Source organism: Pituophis catenifer, unplaced genomic scaffold (genome assembly GCF_029215685.1).
Source record: "Pituophis catenifer annectens isolate HBS135680 unplaced genomic scaffold, rPitCat1.0.hap2 SCAF_1, whole genome shotgun sequence".
In the NCBI taxonomy this organism is placed as follows: domain Eukaryota; kingdom Metazoa; phylum Chordata; class Lepidosauria; order Squamata; family Colubridae; genus Pituophis; species Pituophis catenifer.
In genome coordinates this window covers 163,271,509-163,291,403 of record NW_027256881.1, presented here as the reverse complement: position 1 = coordinate 163,291,403, position 19,895 = coordinate 163,271,509, and the positions used below count along the sequence as shown (strand labels likewise).

The following is a 19,895-nucleotide window of genomic DNA, read 5'->3' as shown; positions in this document are numbered from 1 at the left end:
AAGACCACCCTCTCACGGGGGCTGGTATGGTGGTCAGTCCCCTCTGCTGGTGGGATGGAAGAAGTACACCGGCTCCCATAATCTCCCAACACAATTTACAGTCCCCTCAACGGCAGGGGGAAGGGCTCCGATGAATATGAGCCAGATTTCAGTGCCAGTGAGTCCATAAACGGCAACCAGTCCGAGATAGGCATGATGCCAAGGGGAATGATGGAAAATAGGGGGGAGAAATCTCCCAACCCCAGCCCCCAAAATTCAACGGAGGCCTCCCAACGATGTAAGGAACTAACCCAGCAACTGGGCAGCCCTCCCGCCAGTCATTGCCAGTCCCGGATGGTCGGTGTTGTACTTTGCCGTTGAGCCCGTCAAAAACCTCAGGAGGGTTGACGGCCGACGCTCTCCTTCCCACCATCGCCAGACAGCCGCCACTGCAGCCACAGCTGCCGCTGACGCCGCTTTCGCTGCCGCTACCAAAGAAAAAAACTCTGGAAGCGTCCCCGAGCTCACCAGGGAGTCTGACGGTCCCCAAGGACTGTTAAATTGGCCCATGACCTAGCCACGCCCACCTAGTCACATGACCTAGCCATGCCCACCTAGTCACATGATCACCTAGCCACGCTCTCCCAGCCGATCCGGCCTCCCAGCAGTTTGAGGGACCGTGAATTGGCCCCCTGTTTAAAAAGTTTGAGGACCCCTGGTCCAACACATCAGGAAGATCCCAGGTTAACAAAGTTTGCTGGACAAGTTTGGATTTCAACAAAGTCTTACCAGAGATAGTCAGAGATTCTAGAAATGTGTCCCTGGAATGCGGGAGACTTCTCTCCTTCGATATGCCAGCACACTAGCATGTTAATTGTTTTGGATATCTACAAAGGCAAAGAAAGAACTATTATTTTATTTTCCTCCTAAAGTCTAAAGTCATCTGAGAGTAATAGCTGTGCTTCACAAATGTAGCTCTTCATCATTTCAAAAACTCCCGAGAAAACCAGTATCTTCTGTTTAAGTGTAGACACAGATGAGAAATATTTAAAAATACAACCTTTTTCATAAAATCAAAGGGATGTCTTCAAACAGCATTGAGTTTAACTATGAAGGACAAAAATATTAGAGGAAAGTACCTTGAAACATGGAATCTCCACAAACGCATTCTAGTTTTTTATTTACAAAAAAAAATTAAAAGTGATGTTCATTTTATTTAGAAATGGATGAAATTTTTAAAGATGGAATATTCCCATTTGATGAAAAATGCATGATGCCTACTGATGCATTTCCTTTCTTCAAGGCTGTAAGAAACTAGAAATACCGTTGACATCTGCAAACCACAAAAGAGCCCATTCAGGCTGATGTCCAAACACTATCAGGTCTTTCTGGTGTGAAGGATATTCAATTCAATTGAATGCCTCATCTCCCTTAAAGCATCCTATGCATCCTTCCTATGTCAACTCCTTCCACAACATCAGCACACACTGAGTAGCAATCAGCAATACCATCCCTTATCCCACTGCAGACTGGCCATTACTACAGTGTTTCCCACCACTCATCACAGAGAAGTTTCCTCCACAAAATTAACATTTATCTTAATTATTGCTCCTGTGTGCCTAGAAGGCAGACCAGGATAGCTGCAGAAAATATTAGAGATAGAAAGAGAGGTAAGTGGATTAGATGAGGTTGTTGGGTAGCTGGAATGTTCAGAAATGATGTGTTCATTGTTTGCAGTCTACACTGCTTCTCCTGTGGAAGCAGTGGAAACATTCTCCCTAAGGCACACTCATAGCATCCACACTGTGGCTAGGGCTGCAGGCGGCTGCTGTTTCTGTGGGAGGCGAGCACAACAATTGTCTGTCAAGAGCAATGAGTCCTCATCCCCAAGGGCTTGGAGAATTGGAGGTAAGTGCAACCTGATCCACCAGCAGGTATTATTACATCAATTTCTCTTTCACTTTCACTTGTTTATTTACAAACAAGCAGAGTGCTCTGTAACTAGATATTATTATTATTTTTATTTTTTATTTATTAGATTTTTATACCGCCCCCTCTCCCGAAGGACTCGGGGCGGTGCACAGCCAAAAGTTAAAAACATACAATATAAACTGTTAAAATATCTAGATACATATAGAGATAGATACAAATAATGATTAAGACGAAGTTAAAATACATTTATAAAACAACCTAACCAACATTTATGAGTTTACTACTTAAACTTGGAAGAACTTTCTTCTTCCACGATAGTTAGTTGGATAATTGAATCCAGATCTAGGTAAGGATTAATATTTAGGTTTAGTGGCTAGGCATAGAGTCATAGACTTTATAATATTATACTTCATGATGTGGAGGAGACAAACAGGTTCTCCCTCCACCTCTTTCTAATAGGATATGTACCCTCAGCCTGATTGTAAAACACAGTACACTAGAAAAAAGGTTTCCAAGAAAAGTTGATGAGAATTCCAGATACTTTCTAAAAACTCCTCTACTCTGGACAGGGCTAACGCTTCTGCAAGATAGCACATATCTGCTCCTGTTCATTCTTATTACAAGAACAACAATATCCTAATCAAGGAACAACCAAGGAGAAAACCACACTCCCACCAATACCGGCAGGGCAAGCTGCTGAATATAAACAGGGAGCAAACCCCACACTCACCAGCACTTATGATGGTACTTGTTGAGTAATGAAAGTTGGTTGCAAACAAAAAAAAAACCACAACCCAAGCTCAGAGAGCACCAAGGATACCACAAGCTATGGTGCCACTGATTTTCTGCAGAGCAATTTACAGTATGATACAGAACTATTGAGCTAAATGATGCTTAAAAACTACTTACAGGGCCAATGCTGATGAACTTGGTAAATTGGTCATCAGCCTTGATATGATCATATAATTCCTCCACGGCTCGCTCTCTCAATTTTTTGATGTGGAATTGCTCATAGATATTGGCTATTGCTGGAATAGAAGCAGAAAGAGACCTATGGAAGATTCAATTTACCTTCTGAAAAATCAGAAGCAAATACAGCAGAAACTGTTATTCAATTAATTTGCAAAGCCAACATATGTTTCCATCCTAATTTAAGCTGCAACTGGGAAACTCATCTAATTTCCATTTAACATACTGCTCCAGGCAAACAGTGTTTAGTTTTTACACCTTTCTTAATCTTCATCCCCACCCCACACACACAAAGGCTTTGGTTTATAACTTTGCCATTCCCTGTTAAATGTTTAGGTAATCTTCAGGTAATGATGGCAATTGAGACTGAAATTTATATCACTAAGCAATGTGATCATAAAGCCTAAGTCACATGACTGCAACAGCAATCCCTGCAGTCCCTATTGCAGTTGTTAAACAAGGATCATGGATTTTTAAGCGAGTACTTCCTTGCAACTTCCTGCCAACTTCCATTAATCAGTGGGGAAACCAGCAGAAATTTGCAAATCCCAGGTGCTCACAAGGCAGACAGCAGATAGATAAGTGGCTGCTGCCTGATGGGAGAGAGAGAGAGGGAGTTTGTGGGTGGGTGAGCAAGGGAGTTCACAGGTGGTCAGGAAGGAGTGGCACAAATGCAGTGTGGCTTGGGGTGGCTGCTGCCTGATGGGAGAGTATGTGAGTGACTAGGGAGGGTGCTGTCAGGAGAATAATATATCTGTTACTATCACTGCTATTTTGGGGAACCATTAGATACAATGAAATGTTAAGAAAAACACTTGTTAGTTTTATCTTCCTGAGGACCCTTTTGGATTTACAAAGATGTTTCCTTGACAGTGTTTTTATTTTGCAGTGAAATGGAATCTGGCAAGAACAAATGAGGGGGCCCCTTCGGCAAGAGGCAGTTTCACATACCATAGATCACTTTTAGTAGCCAGCTATGTGGTGTGTATAAATCCCCAGAAGCAATATTATTTTTTTGTGCTGGCCAGTCAATACTGTCGTAATCTTGTACATAGAGTTCCTACAAAAGAAGTCCGGAAGAATAAAGAATTAGCATTTGAAGATCCGTAAGAAATCTCAGCGGGTTTTGAACAGGCAAAATTGTTTCTTAAGGAACATGCCAGAAACACTGACGTCCAGAAGGCCTTTAAAGAGATTCCACCTTAGTTTAGCATCATGAGACCAGAAAAAAACAATTGTGCCTGCCCATTATTTATTTAACATTGTATCGTAAAAGAGATTGGACAACCATTTGTCTGAAATGTTTCCTGCTTGAGTAGGGGGTTGGACTAGAAGACCTCTAAGGTCCCTTCCAACTCTGTTATTCTGTTATTGGCTAGTCCCACTCACTCCAACAGAAGATCCCATGTGCCAAATAATTTCTTTGGCAGGATCTAGGAGAAGAGCCTTCTCTGCTGTGGCCTCCGACTTTTGGCAAATTCTTCCGTTGAAGGTGAGGTTGGCCCCACATTTCTGGCCTCCCAGAAGAGCCTCAAAACCTGGTTCTGCCGGCTGGCCTAGGGCTCCAATAGGGATGCTTAATGCTGGGGCTGACTCTGCAGAGAGAATATCCCCACCATGTCATATGTCCTTTTGGTTTTTTAGTCTGTATTTAATCTTTCTTATTTTTTAAATTGCTTTGTATATCTTTGTATTATGCTGCAAGTCATCCAGAGTCACTTTTACAGTGAGATGAGTGTCACATACATTTCGTAAGTACATTTAATAAATAAAATAGATTAGCCCACTGTAATGCCCTTCCACCTGCTCTTTTCAACAGCCAATTCAGCAGCGCTGCTAAAGAATAGGTGAGGGAGAACCAGAAGTGGATTCTCTTCTGTGGGCGAGGTCCTGCTGTGCTGCCTCTTGGTAGAGATATCTGGACTACAGGTATAGTCCTCAACCATTTGTTTAGTGACCATTCAAAGTTACAATGGCACTGAAAAATGTGACTTATGACTGGTTTTCACATTTACGACTGTAGCAGCACCCCCATGGTCACGTGATCAAAATTCAGCTGCTTGGCAACTGGCATGTACTTATGACAGTTGCACTGTCCAGGGGTCATGTGATCACCATTTGTTACTTTCCCAGCTGTCTTCCAAGAAATAGTCAATGGGGGAAGTGAGGTTCGCTTAACAACCGCATGACTCCAAAGTGTGGAAGGGTTAGCTGACATCCACAAAGGAAAACTTTCTAAGGAACGATTCACAGTTCTGCTGTGCACTAGCTTAACCGGAAAGAAGCTAAAACCTTTGGTGATTGGTAAATCGGCAAAGCCACCCTCATTCAAGAACCTGCAGCCCAAAGACCTTCCCGTCACCTGGAAATCCAACAAATCTGCATGGATGACTGATGCCCTATTTGAGGAGTGGATAAGAGGTACTGACCGAGAAATGAAGAAAAAGAAACAGCCCATTTTCCTTGTAGTGGACAATTGTCCTAGCCACCCCCAAGTGAATCATCTTACAAACGTGAAACTGAAATTTTTGCCTCCAAACACTACATCAAAAATTCAACCTCTTGACCAAGGCATAATCAAAACATTCAAAATGCACTACTGAGCCCAGCTTCTGCAGTGGGTCATTGCTAAAATTCAAACCTATGGTTCGTCTGCAGAAGCAAAATCATCCATTTCATCAGTTACTGCTCTGGATGCAGTTCTCTGGATTAGTTTTGCTTGGAATAAAGTTCAGCCTGAAGCAATACAGAAGTGCTTCAAGAAAGCTGGACTTGTTACAAGAGCAAGATGTTGCAGCCCCGCTAGACAGCCCACTTCCCATGGCGGAATTTGAGGGAGTAGATTTTGAAGATTTTGTTGCAATGGATGACGATGTGGTAATCTGCAATGAACCTCACCCAGAAGCAATTTTCCAATTAGTACTGGCCAAGGTGCAACCCAGTGCTGGAAGCAACTGATGAAGCAAAAGAATTAAACAAGGACGACACAGAAATTGCAGATATTCCGAAAGAAGAGGATATCAGTCATTTGATAATGCAATTAAAATCATTTGCCATGGAAAAATGCCCAGGTATGCTGAGTGGTATGGCCAGTATTCAGAGTGCTTTTTCCACTTACTGTATTTTTCAGAGTATAAGACGCACTCCCCCCCATCCCCCCAAAAGAGGATGAAAATTTGGGTATGTCTTATACACCAAATGTAGCCCCACCCACCCGCTGGAAAATGGGGCGCCTGGAGGCAGCAATAAGCTATGGCAATCCCTCCAGCCTGAAACAGCTGATCTTCGGGAGGTCAATCCAACTGACAATCAGTTGCTTGTGCTAATTAGGCTGTGCTGAAGCTGAAACGGGCTGTTTGCTGCAAGGAGGCAAATTGCTGGGAGGCAGAGGCAGATTTTTTTTCTTGTTTTCTTCCCTCAAAAAAGTAGGTGCGTCTTATAGTCTGGAGCATCTTATACTCCGAAAAATATGGTACTTTCATAACAAGAATAAGAAACAGACTAAAATTGACTCTTTTTTTCAGAATGATTAAAACACGAGAAAACAATACATATGTAAATGTATTGATTTTGTATGATGCAGTATTGTGTGAATGATTTTCCTATGTTTTCATTATGTGCGTTTCTGTACAGGAAAATGAGGCATGTGTACATATCAGTACAGTTGTTCCGTATGCTGACGACTTTCATTCAGTCCCTTGGGTCAAGTTTCAGAGGTTTTACTGTATTTTATGAACAGAGAATTACAAGCTTAAATAGTAAGGCTTCACATTCTTTGAAAACTATTTGGAAAATATGCTTTGGAATATGAAAGAGTACAAGCACAGCACCTCTTTAAAGCAGCACTAAATACAGGGGTGCTTTAATGAGCTGAATGTGTGGAAGCCTGAAAAATGTGGCTGCTTTAAAACGATACCTTAATCCCACGCATTTCATAATACCTCTTTGAAATAATTTTTGAAGCATGTACACCCCTTCTAAATTGGTCTAATACAACTCTGAAATATATTTTTAGAGCAAAACGAAGGAGAAAAAATCAAAAGGGCATTTTCCTATCAAATTTCAATTTTGGAATTCTTTGGGGACTGGGAAACTGAAAATTGGCCCAACTCTGCATCTTAAACAAGATCAGAGATTCCATTAATTGAAAGTCATTGGATTAATAGGAAAGCTATGCTTTGGCAACTACCTGTCGAAGGCTCAAGATAAGTTCATCTTCTTCTCCAGTGAGGCGGACAGCATAGCAGTAGGCCATTGGCAGGTAAACCTGGCGGCAATGACACCAAAGTGTGGAAGGGTTAGCTGGCATCCACGAAGGAAACAACCTATTGTGAAGTAGAAAGAAGGAAAACGCTCGTAACAGTGGCTTGATGCCCACAGACAATGTAACAACTTGACTGAAGGAAATCTGCAAAAAGATCATGACAACAAAACATGGAGTGGCTGCCTATACACGCTTCATCCAGCAGGCTTTGAAAATTGGCCATTGGCATGCCCATCTCTAGCAACTATCAGACCTCGAAGAGTCTCCACGAAGTTGTCCAGTGTATAAATAATGTCACATTTGGGGACAGTATCAAAAATACTGGAATCAGATTGTACTCCTTTGGTCTTAGATGAAAACTGTGATATAGTGAGCCTATTTACTGCTACTATTCCAATAGGTAGACAAGTTTAGAGAGCCATTTGGTAGTGGTTAAAACACCATACACTTCTTGGGGGGAGGGGGGTATCAGATTCTTATCTTAAACGTTGAGGTGAATTTTTAAAAATATAGGAAATTCCTCTTCAGCTTGTAGAAAAGAAAACAGAAGAGAAAGTAAAATAGGCATTTAGAAGACATTCAAGAGCCCATATCAGGAAAAAAATCCAAAAGTACTCTCATAGTAAATACTGAAATAGATTCCATTAATAATGTGGCTTCTTAAATCTCACAATGAAAATACAACTAAGAATTCATTGTGAAGCTTTTCCTTTAACTTTTACCTCACAAATAAATTTTCAGCAGTTTAAATTTACAAGTGGTCTGTTTTGGAAGGAGATAGGGGGCATAATCTGGAACATAGGTTGAAAGGTAGTAAACTGATCTGAATGAATAGGAAATTAACTGACTTGCATACAGTATGTGTAAATTCTAAGAAACCTTTGTATTTTGGGAGGGGGGATGGTAAACGTGTTTTTTTTTTTTGGGGTCAAGTGCATCCATCTATATAATGAAGACAGACAGAAGCTGGGTATAATTTTCTTGATGATGATTTACACACCACATCTCAGGAAGCAACGTATTCATTCCTTCCCAACTGTAGACATTCAAGACAGCCAGCCAAAATTTACCCCAGGAAGCAACTCCTACAGCACCACCTGAAGAATTCCAAAATAGAATAATATCAAAACAGCTGCCAACTTTATAAAACATAAACAGTTCATACTAGTTATTACAGAGGAGAACAAAGGGGAGAAATGATCTAAGTAAGGGTTCTCCTTTTCCCCTCTGTCTGTGTGGTGTGTCTTGTCCTCTCAGTCCTGAAAAGGCTCTGCTACCAAATAGTCTGGCCTCATCCTTCCTCTTCTTCCATTAGTCCTGATCATAACAGCAGATTTTCTATGGGTCGTTCTCTACAGATAAGACTTTCCTGGAGTTTCTGGCCAGGAAAATGTAGAACATAGAAAACAGAAAGTAAAAGGGTAGCTTCAATTTCTCCAGTCAGAGAGAAAGCAAGAAAGAGCTAGTGAAGAACTTTTTACCTCCCACAGAACTAATACAAATACCTACTATTCATTGGACTTGGAGCAGACACCAGAAGAACAAGTCTACTCACAAGGCTAAGTAAAGCAGGGGAATTTTAGGAAAGAAGAGATGGTGCCTCCTACTTAAAGACCTCCTAGGAAAATTGAACAATGTACCGGTAAGTAACATTTAATTCACAAATGGTCACATAATGAGTCCCAAAAGCATTTCCTACAAATAGCAAACTATTAATGAATGAACAGCATTAGCCATATTAATTACTGAGCAGCTCCAATCAAGCTGAGAATACCATCAAACCGACAACCAGAGGAATCTCTTAGCTAGATATTCGGAAAAGGAGGCAGGTTGGCATCAAGTTTATCTTTTTTTCTGCTCCTAGATTTTCATAACAAACATGATCAAGGAGAACCAAGAATGTCTTGAAAAATCTAAAGTAAAAATGTAACCTTCTCCCTCAAGTCCTGCTGAACATGGGAAAGCTCAAAACAATGAAATAGGAAATGTATTTGCTATATTTTTAGGTCTTTGGCATCAGCAAATTAAAATGAATACCAACTGGATACTTTCAGCCAGTTGACCATACTGTTTACTACTCAGGACACAAAAACAAAGAAATGGCATTTTATTCATAATCAGGAAGGATATAGTGAAAGTAGTATATGGGCATCATGTAGCAATGATCAAATATTAGCCATTACACTTCCTGTACAACCTTTTAATATGAAGGTTATCCAAGTATATTCTCCAACCACTGATGCAGAAAAAGAGGAAATTGACAAGTTTTATGGTCCAGTTTAATGTGAAATCAATAGAATATGCAAACAAAATGTGCTATTTGGAGATTGGAATGTCAATGGTGGAAATGATGATGAGGAAAATGTACTTGGACTTAGAAAACTGAACTGGAACTGTCAGGCATGACGGACATGACCACACACAAAGTTCCAATTAAGCTGATTTATTACAATTCATGCTTATGCACAGGAATTTGCTCAACTGAAGGTTAGCACTATTTTGGCACTAAATAAAGTCAACAGAATTCAAGACAAGTTGGAGTTAGTTCATTTGTGATTATGAAAAGACTCTAGGCCAGTTATGGCAAACCTTTTCAGCACCGAGTGCCCAAACCGGAACTCACGTGTGTGCATGTGTGCGTGGCGGAGCCCCGGAAACTTGAACACCAACTGGCCAATGCACATATGCTCACTGGCCACCTGGTCTTCTGGTTTCTGGTGCGCGCTGGTCAGCTGATCTTCATGCACACCGGAGCCCCGGAAACTTGAAGACCAGCTGGCCGGCATGCACCTGGTCTTCTGGTTTCCAGCGCATGCATGCTCGCCGGCCAGCTGGTCTTTGGGTTTCCGGGGCTCCGGCACGCGCAAGGATCACCTGGCCAGCGTGCATGCACATGCCAGAAACGAGAAGGGCAGTTGGCAACAGCGCACATGCCCACAGAGAGGGCTCTGCATGCCACCTCTGGCATGCGTGCCATAAGGTAGCCATCACAGCTCTAGACTGATTCCTCTTTGGACTTGCCCCCAGGTTCTGCCACTCCTACAAGAACAGAACAATTTATCAGTTTCTTCCAATCTAATTACTTCACTGCTATCAAAATCTTCAAACAACCAAAGGGTTGGACATCATAGAAGATGAATAAAAAAATGAAAATGACTATGCTATTGGCAGAAGGATGTGGAAGACTCAGGTACAAGAGCAAAACTGTGGACAGACACTGACTATGGAACAGATCATGAACTGTTCGTGTATAAGTTCCAAACTAAGCTAAAGCAGAAGAACAAAGCCAACTTGTTTCTATGATACAATCTTGAGCATATATCCACCATCTTCAAGGAGAGTGCCAGGAATTGTTTGGAAGCCCTGAACCTAAGTTGACAGAGAATCAGAGGAAATGAGGAATAATATGAGAGAAATTGTTAAGAATGAATGTAAAAAAAGACTGCCAAAAATAGAATAAAGAAAACTAGATGTCAGAATAAGAAGTGGAAATTGCCAAAAAGAAAACAGAAACTAAAGTAAATACAGGCAAAGATCTGTATATCAAAAAGAGAGACTTAATATAATATGCAAACTATTATACTATGCCTTTAATTTCACATGCCCAAAAGAAGACAATAAGTTATCCATGGTTGGGCTTGATTACAGTGGCAATTGACATATCACTGGAAGATCTGAAGGGCCAGAATGGGGATAAATATTCCTGAAGACAGTGTACCAACATGGTCACTAAGAGCTGACATCAACTTAATCCATAAACCATAATTGTGATTATTCTATAAGTAGAGAGTCCTTTTTTCCAAAGGCAGCAAATGATGGTAAAATGAAAAATAAAAACCACATTTATTTCCAGGCTCCAGCTGGTTATTCACCTTTGCTGTGGAGGTTATTTCGAGCCTTCACTAAGTCTGGATCATCAGCGCTGACTCCAAGAATACGCATGGCCGTGTAGTTCAGAGCAGTAGAAAATACCTTAGACACGTCCTCAATGTGTCTAACAGACAACAAACAAGAAAAGTGTTAGATAGATGTGTTCACACAAGAAACCCCAACTGTTCTTCAAATTCTGTGAATTTTTAAGAACTGGTTAAACCAAAGAAGGCAAAATAAAAGAGCTTGGAGTAATTTTATTACAACTTGACTAACAATGACTATATTTTAGAGTTTTATTTTAAATGCATAAAAGAGAAGTACAATGCTGCAGATTGAGAATTACAGTTTGCTTGCAGAATCGATTCACCAGAAATAGGAAAAGTTACTGTAATCCCTAAGCATTCAGATGATAGATTCCAAAGAAAACAAAGAAGTCTGGACATTTCATTATCTGTAGCTACAATTAATGTATCTGTTAAGAGAAGAAGTGGGAACGACTGCAGGAACCAGCCAAAACCTGGATGGGCGTGACTAACTCGACATCACTGACTCCCACCCAGTCACATGATCCCCCCCCCCAGCCTACCCAGGTTTTGTGGCTCCCAGTGTTTTCTTTTCTGTGGGAAACAGGTATCTCTCTCTCTCTCTCTCTCTCTGATCTCTCTCTCCCTCTCTCTCTCTTTCTCTCTCATCTCACCTCTCTCATCTGTCTTTCTCTCTCATCTCTATCTCTTTCTCTCATCTTTCTCTCTCTCTCCCTCTCATCTCTCTGTCTCTTTCTCTCTGTCTCTCTCTCATATCGCTGTCTGTCTCTCATCTCTTTCTGTCTCATCTCTTTTTCTCTCTCTTCTTTCTCCCTCTTTCTCTCTCTCTCTCATCTTTGTCTCTCTTTCTCTCCCTCATCTCTCTCTCCCTCATCTTTCTCCCTCTCTCTCTCATCTCTCATCTGTTTCTCTCTCTCCCTCTCTCTCTCCCCATCTCTCTCTCATCTCTCTCTTTCTCCCTCTCTCTCCCTCATCTCTCTCTCCCTCATCCCTTTCTCCCTTTCTCCCTCTGTCTCTCATATCTCTCTCTCGTGTGTGTGTGTGTGTGTGTGTTCCATCTTGAACAATTTCCAAAAACAGGCCATTTTTTTTTTGTTTCGCTGATGATGTTCTTTCTTCTTTTTTTGGTGCTCTTTACCATAGGATTTAAATCAAGAGTCATTTCAGGTTCCCAGATAAATGAAGCTCTTTCACCCCCCTGCCAGCTGAACCCACCACTGGCTGGCCCCATCCCTCGCCCTCGCCCTACCAGTCACGCCTCACCTGAGAAGGTAAGGGCGACAACGGCGGATGGAGACTCACTCCATATTCCAGAGCAGGAGTGAAACGGCCCTGTACTTGCCTTGTACACTTCTTCCGGCCCTTGTTGGTGCTGCGTGCACCTCAGTCACTCGGGGAGATGTGTGACTTTCTCTCTGCCCTGAGACACTGGCCCAGCCTGGGTGCGGCTGACGCCAGTGCTCTTGCTGCCTCCATGGCCTGCTCGCTGCTCTTGCAGTGCCTTGCACAGCACACTTAAATTTAACGTGCTTCACAACGGGGGAGACGGTGTCCCCTGCTCCTCCTGGAGCCCATTACAAAGCGGAGCATCGGCGGCAGCCGGGCCGGGCCGGTGTCTCGGGGCGGAGAGAAAGCCACACGTCTCTCCGAGCAACCAATGCTCCCCATCGTAATGGCCTCCAGGAGGAGCAGGGGACGCTGTCTCCCCCATTGTGAAGCACACTAAATTTAAGTGTGCTGTGCAAGGCGCTGCAAGAGCTGCGAGCAGGCCATGGACGTGGCGAGAGCACCGTCATCAGCCAGAGCTGGGCCAGTGTCTCAGGGCAGAGAGAAAGTCACACATCTCCCCGAGTGACTGAGGTGCACGCAGCATCAACATGGGCTGGAAGAAGAGGCAAGTACAGGGCCACCTTGCTCCCGCTTTGGAATATGGAGCGAGTCTCCATCCGTCACCATTGCCCTTACCTTCTCAGGCAAGGAGTGACTGGGAGAGGAGGGCGAGGGGCGAGGCGAGCCAGTGGAGGGATCCAGTTCGGCAGGGAGCCACAGCAACGGGCCCAAAGAGCCACGTGCAGCTCCAGAGTCACAGGTTGCCGACATCTGTTCTACTCCAGCCCTCTGCTCAAGGCAGAAGTCTTATGCCATCCCAGTCAAATGATTGTCCAGTCTAGGCCCTCTTGGCTTCATAAAAAAAAAATCTGTCTAACTTGAAGCTAGAGTTACTGGACGGTTATTAAGAAAGTAGTGTTTTACGTAAAAGGAAACCTATGCTCATGGTTGAATTAGTGTAGATTATGACAGGACAAATGTTATTAAAAATAATAAACACAGGTGTGAACTATGTTGGACCCCAAAATTAATAAACATTAGCCAAGGTTATCAAAGACATATATAAGATACTAAACAGAATAAGCTAGAGGCCATTGCATTAGCAGTTAAATTGGATAAAACAAAGTATACTGGCAGGGAAGGAAATAAGGGATAAAGAGCACAGAATATGCACAAGAATTAGAAAACAGCATTTTTGGTTCAAGTTGATGACTTGTGTATTTCCTAGAGATAGAAAAATGTTACATAACTATGCTGGTAATTCTCAACTAACAACCATTTGTTTAGTAACCGTTCGAAGTTACAGCAGAACTGAAAAAAGTGACTTATAACCATTTTTCACACTTATGACTGTTGCAGCTTCTCTGTGGTCACATGATCAAAATTCAGATGCTTGGCAACTGACTTATATTTATGATGGTTGCAGTATGCCGGGGTCACTTTTTGTGACCTTCTGACAAGTGAAGTTAATGGGGAAGCCAGATTCACTTAACATCCATGTTACTAACTTAACAATTGCAGTGATTCACTTAACAACTATGGCAAGAGAGGTCATAAAATGGGACAAAATTCACTTAACAAATGTCTTACATAAGACTAAGAAAGATTCTCGAAGGCTTTATAAAATCTTTCACTGCAATAGTAGATTTTTGCAAGATAACAAATTTCTACTACCCTTTCAAAATGCAAAGTAATTGTAGATTTCTTACTGATTTCTTAAGGCACTAAACACTCTTGGCCAATTCCTGAAATAGGTACCATCTTCTCCTTAGGAAGTCCCAACCATTTCCTCCCAAAGTAATTGGCTAGGCATTGATGCCCATCAGCAAGAAGAGCCTTTGCTTTTTTATGCCTTTGGTTGAAACATGTATGATATGCCACTATGTAACATGCTTATAAACTCACACTGCTCACACCAAGAGCGGCATATCAGTCCCTTCTGAGCCAGGATGGCATTTGCCCACTGGAAAAAGAAGTGACTGTCAGATATTCACAATGAAAAAGAAAAGGATTCTGGGGCATCTCTATTTAGGCTGAGGCGAACTGAAATGTTGCTGGTGCTGCTGCCGCCACCACTATCCTGGTAATGAAGTAGCAGAAAGTTGCAAAAGTCCTTCTGAAGCAGCAGCTTTTGAGCTTTACTCACAGGCCCCATCCTCCATCTGGGAGTTGCACTGAACGCAAGTAGCGCACCATCTCCTTCCTACTTTCTTCTGGGAGTGGAATCTTAGCAACATGGCACACAATCAGAAGTCCTGTTGGAAGAAGACCAGAAGGTAGAAAAATGCAGTTAAGGCTAGAAAGCCTTTTCAGGCAGCAACAACAACAAGCTGTTGAAATAATGAATGGTCTCTGTCTGCTCTCACTTCTGCTGAAATCCAATGAACTGGAATGCTTAGACTTAAAAGATTCCAAGAGGCCTGGAGACAGACCTGTCATTTAAACTCACCACCGTCATGAGCCAATTTGTTCTAGCTGTACTCTGCATTAATGTAATAAATCCCTCTATTCCTTTTAAACCATTAGTCAGTAATGGGTAGCATGTAGAGAAACATTTAATTAATTGTGAAGTAGCTTCAGCCAATATAGCTTATCATTTTTTTTTCCTTTGATACAAAACACTGATCATCTGACTGATGCAAGACCATCTGTGAGAAGAAGCTGTTGGGACCTTTCTTATAATAATACCTGGCAGCAGAAAGAGAGGTCCTCCATAATCCTCAGCCCAATGACCATCTTCTGCTTGTAGGCCTGAGAAAAATTTCATCCCATTTAGCGCTGCCTCCTCTGCAGTACAGGCTGTAGGCAAGATTGGGAAGACTTCAGTCTGCAAAGTAGAAGGAATTGGAACCAGAAAGTAATATAAATGACCAGACTGTAGGTCCATAACAGTCTAAAGTGAATTGGCATATGTATAAAGATGTTCACTGAACTCTCCTGCTTTATTCAAGTAGTGCAACTTGTGGAGAGGCACTTAGCTGCTCTCTCTCCCTGTTTCTGGTACAACAGAAAGGATAGCAACTGGCCTTGGATTTGCTCCCTTAGGCAAACCAAAGACAGTCTCAGATACCAGCCAGAAAAGATTCATAGTGAATTTGTTTACTTGTATCCTGCCTTTATTATTTTTACAAATGATTGAACATATTCAGCACATCTTCCTCCTCCTATTTTCCAGACAACAACCCTGTGAGATGAGGTGGGCTGAGAGAGAATGCTTGGCTCAAGGTCATCCAGTAGGCTTTAATGGCTCAGGCAGGACTAGAACTCAGTTTCACACTTTCTAGCCTCGTGCCTTAAGCATTAGACCAATCCTACTGCATGATAAACCACAGGTTATCTAGCCCTGCTTTCATCTAATCTACTATTTTATGGAACCAGCCAATATCTGCATGCTTCCTAAAGGGCAGTATCCTCCTTCACCTTGTGAGAATCTGCTGAGTATTGCTTCTGGACCCAAGATCCAGTGTTTCTAGTGCCTGAAACACTAAAAGATACTGCTAAGGGAAATATATAGAACATGAGCCTTCTTCAAACCCTTTCTTGCATATACTTGGAAGTAACATTTCTAATTACAGAAGACTAGAAATAAAAGTTGAAGTCTGCAGTATAAGACTTACAGTCAGGTCCAGAAATATTGGGACATCGACACAATTCTAACATCTTTGGCTCTATACACCACCACAATGGAGTTGGAATGAAACAAACACAATGTGCTTTAACTGCAGACTGTCAGCTTTAATTTAAGGGTATGTACATCCAACTTAGGTGAACGGTATAGGACTTACAGCAGTTTGCATATGTGCCTCCCACTTGTTAAGGGACCAAAAGTAATGGGACAGAATAATAATCATAAATCAAACTTTCCCTTCTTAATACTTGGTTGCAAATCCTTTGCAGTCAATCACAGTCTGAAGTCTGGAACGCATAGACATCACCAGACACTGGGTTTCATCCCTGGTGATGCTCTGCCAGGCCTCTACTGCAACTGTCTTCAGTTCCTGCTTGTTCTTGGGGCATTTTCCCTTCAGTTTTGTCTTCAGCAAGTGAAATGCATGCTCAATGGGATTCAGGTCAGGTGATTGACTTGGCCATTGCATAACATTCCACTTCTGTCCGTTCAAAAACTCTTTGGTTGCTTTTGCAGTATGCTTTGGGTCATTGTCCATCTGCACTGTGAAGCGCTGTCCAATAAGTTCTGCAGCATTTGGCTGAATGTGAGCAGATAATATTGCCCGAAACACTTCAGAATTCATCCTGCTGCTTTTGTCAGCAGTCACATCATCAATAAATACAAGAGAACCAGTTCCATTGGCAGCCATACATGCCCACGCCATGACACTACCACCATCATGCTTCACTGATGAGGTGGTATGCTTAGGATCATGAGCAGTTCCTTTCCTTCTCCATACTCTTCTCTTCCCATCACTCTGGTACAAGTTGATCTTGGTCTCATCTGTCCATAGGATCTTGTTCCAGAACTGTGAAGGCTTTGTTAGATGTTGTTTGGCAAACTCTAATCTGGCCTTCCTGTTTTTGAGGCTCACCAATGGTTTACATCTTGTGGTGAACCCTCTGTATTCACTCTGGTGAAGTCTTCTCTTGATTGTTGACTTTGACACACATACACCTACCTCCTGGAGAGTGTTCTTGATCTGGCCAACTGTTGTGAAGGGTGTTTTCTTCACCAGGGAAAGAATTCTTTGGTCATCCACCACACTTGTTTTCCGTGGTCTCCCGGGTCTTTTGGTGTTGCTGAGCTCACCAGTGCATTCCTTCTTTTTGAGAATGTTTCAAACAGTTGTTTTGGCCATGCCTAATGTTCTTGCTATCTCTCTGATGGGTTTGTTTTGTTTCTTCAGCCTAATGATGGCTTGCTTCACTGATAGTGACAGCTCTTTGGATCTCATCTTGAGAGTTGACAGTAACAGATTCCAAATGCAAATAGCACACTTGAAATGAACTCTGGGCCTTTTATCTGCATATTGTAATTGGGGTAATGAGGAAATATCACACACCTGGCCATGGAACACCTGAGAAGCCAATTGTCCCATTACTTTTGGTCCCTTAAAAAGTGGGAGGCACATATACAAACTGCTGTAAGTCCTACACCGTTCACCTGAGTTGGATGTACATACCCTCAAATTAAAGCTGACAGTCTGCAGTTAACGCACATTGTGTTTGTTTCATTCCAACTCCATTGTGGTGGTGTATAGAGCCAAAGATGTTAGAATTGTGTCGATGTCCCAATATTTCTGGACCTGACTGTATGTATTTCAGATGGTATCTTTCTAAAAAGAAACCTCTAGATCACTTTTGCAACCTTTCTCCAATTTACAGAGGGCCTGCAATGACATGTGTATATAAACCACTCTGAATCCATCACATCTTCTTACATTTGTCATTTCAGAGGTTTTTGCCAAACAAATCAGTTTCACCCTATTTGTCGCTCTTCAAAAGAAATTGAGTAATAACAGACAAGCTCCCCAGAAGTATGAAGCGCTCTCCAACCATTACCATTTTCCCTTCTGCAAAGACTGAATGTGCATCATCTCACAATTCCTGGATAGTCAGGTTAACAGTAGAGCTCAACAGATCTTCACAGTGCCTCACATGACTCAAAGATGCACTGTGAATTTGCTCTTTTCCATGTCTGCTAGAACACAGAGATATTTTGCCACAGACAAGCTGACCTGCTCCCTAAAGACTGATCTTGAAAGAAATTGTTGAGAGATGTGCAAGCTGTCCATCCCCCTCCTATCTCATATTCACAACAGCATCAGTCACTTACTGTGTCCAGCCCTAGAGAATGAGCCTCCAGTGCAGTCTGCTCCCGCTCCACATCCTCGCCATCTGCTAGATATCGCCACTGCTGCCGACCTTCTTCATTACTCAAACGCCAGCGGGTTAAGTCTGTGGCTGGTTCTGTCTTATATGGGCCTCCTCTTTTCCGTAAATATCTAACAGGAGTGAAAAGCAAAAGAGAGACACCAAGTAAAGCCTTTATCATAGCATTGCAAATGAAAAATGTCCAAGCATTAGGATCCAACCAGTGTCTGAAGCTTATTGTTAAGACTCCAGCTTAAAACTAAACTATGGATTAAATGTGGATAAACTAAAACTAGCTACAGCCACATGAAATAGAAAATGTAGGAAAAGAAACCCATTGGATAAGTGAAACAGAACAATTAATCAGTGGAACAACTTGCCTCCAGAAGTTGTGAATGCTCCAACACTGGTAGTTTTGAAGAAGAGACTGGACAACCATTTGTCTGAAATGGTATAGGGTTTCCTGCCTGAGCAGGGGGTTGGACTAGAAGACCTCCAAGGTCCCTTCAAATTCTGTTATTCTATATCTGTTTAAATGTGTAATCTCAAAATTCAATAAAAAGTTAAATCAGGAAATAAAACCTCTACTGCTTCTCCCTTGTGGATGGGTTCAGCCCCATTCCTGTTCCTCAGCATTTGCATCCCTTCCCCTAATCATACCATGACATGCAAACAGCCAATTATGGATTATTCATCCAATGGTAATTCAATGGGCCTTGGCTTTGTTCAATGTTTATATAGGTAGTCCTCGATTTACAACAGTTCATTTAGTGACCATTCAAAGTTACAACAGCACATTCAAAGTTACAATGGCACTTATGACCATTTTTCAAAGTTATGACCTTTGCAGCATCCCCATGATCATGTGATCAGAATTCAAATGCTTGGCAACTGATTCCTATTTATCACTGTTGCTGTGTCCCAAGGTCATAAGATCATCTTTTACAACCTTCTGACATGCAAAGTTAATGGGGAACCCACATCCACTTAACAACCAGATTATTGATTTATCAACTGCAGTGATTCACAACAACTGGTCATAAAATGGGACAAAATCCACTTAACAAATGTCTCACTTAACAACAGAAATTTTGGGCTCAATTGTGGTTGTAAGTTGAGGACTACCTGTGCTCAGCCAATAATCTTAAACGGTTAAGAGTAAAAATGCACCAGTAATTACTTCTGATGGTGTGATATTGTGGATTGTGTCAATTTCAGCAGATGCTGTGGGAAAAGATACAATGCTTTAATTTAATTTAAAAGGGCTTCTATTTTGGGACAAAATTCTAGATACCTCAAGTAGATGAACCAAACAAACATCTCCGTTGACATCAAACTCCTCTCAGCTGTTCTCTGGGACTGCCATTTAAAGACCTACATTGGTGACCTTTTTACATGATTGGGAATGATTTGCTTTCCAACAGCTGAGAATATATGCAGCTCAAGGTTAAAGTGTTGGGTTCTTGATGTTTTCTGAGCTCAGAGTACCAAGAATCCAACAACAACCTTCTTCTGCAGGGTTCCAGTCTCCAAGCAGATGTGCTGGAGGCATTCTTACCAAACCAGCCTTTTTACATCAGCCTTCTTTGGTCACTAACTCCCGCAGCACCTCTATTTTAATGGATTATTTTTACCATGTAACTTTTTATTCTGCCATTTATATGGGATTTGTCAATTTT

At 41.9% G+C, this 19,895-nt stretch overlaps 1 protein-coding gene across 2 annotated transcripts in view; it reads right to left on the bottom strand.

The window, feature by feature from the left end:
• Positions 1-15,172, bottom strand: part of LSS (lanosterol synthase) — a 44,661-nt gene extending 29,489 nt beyond the window's left edge. The window contains exons 1-8 of one of the 2 annotated variants that reach the window (XM_070956754.1): positions 15,079-15,172; positions 14,537-14,645; positions 11,017-11,138; positions 8,145-8,241; positions 7,070-7,205; positions 3,832-3,940; positions 2,821-2,939; positions 769-866 (exon numbers count right to left, since the gene is read on the bottom strand). In XM_070956754.1, the coding sequence (XP_070812855.1) occupies positions 769-866; positions 2,821-2,939; positions 3,832-3,940; positions 7,070-7,205; positions 8,145-8,241; positions 11,017-11,138; positions 14,537-14,645; positions 15,079-15,157 (869 nt within the window). In that variant the 5' untranslated portion in view covers positions 15,158-15,172. The remainder of the gene's footprint in view (positions 1-768; positions 867-2,820; positions 2,940-3,831; positions 3,941-7,069; positions 7,206-8,144; positions 8,242-11,016; positions 11,139-14,536; positions 14,646-15,078) is intronic. The other variant, XM_070956755.1, reaches the window with a different exon arrangement.
• Between the last annotated feature and the right edge of the window lie 4,723 nt (positions 15,173-19,895).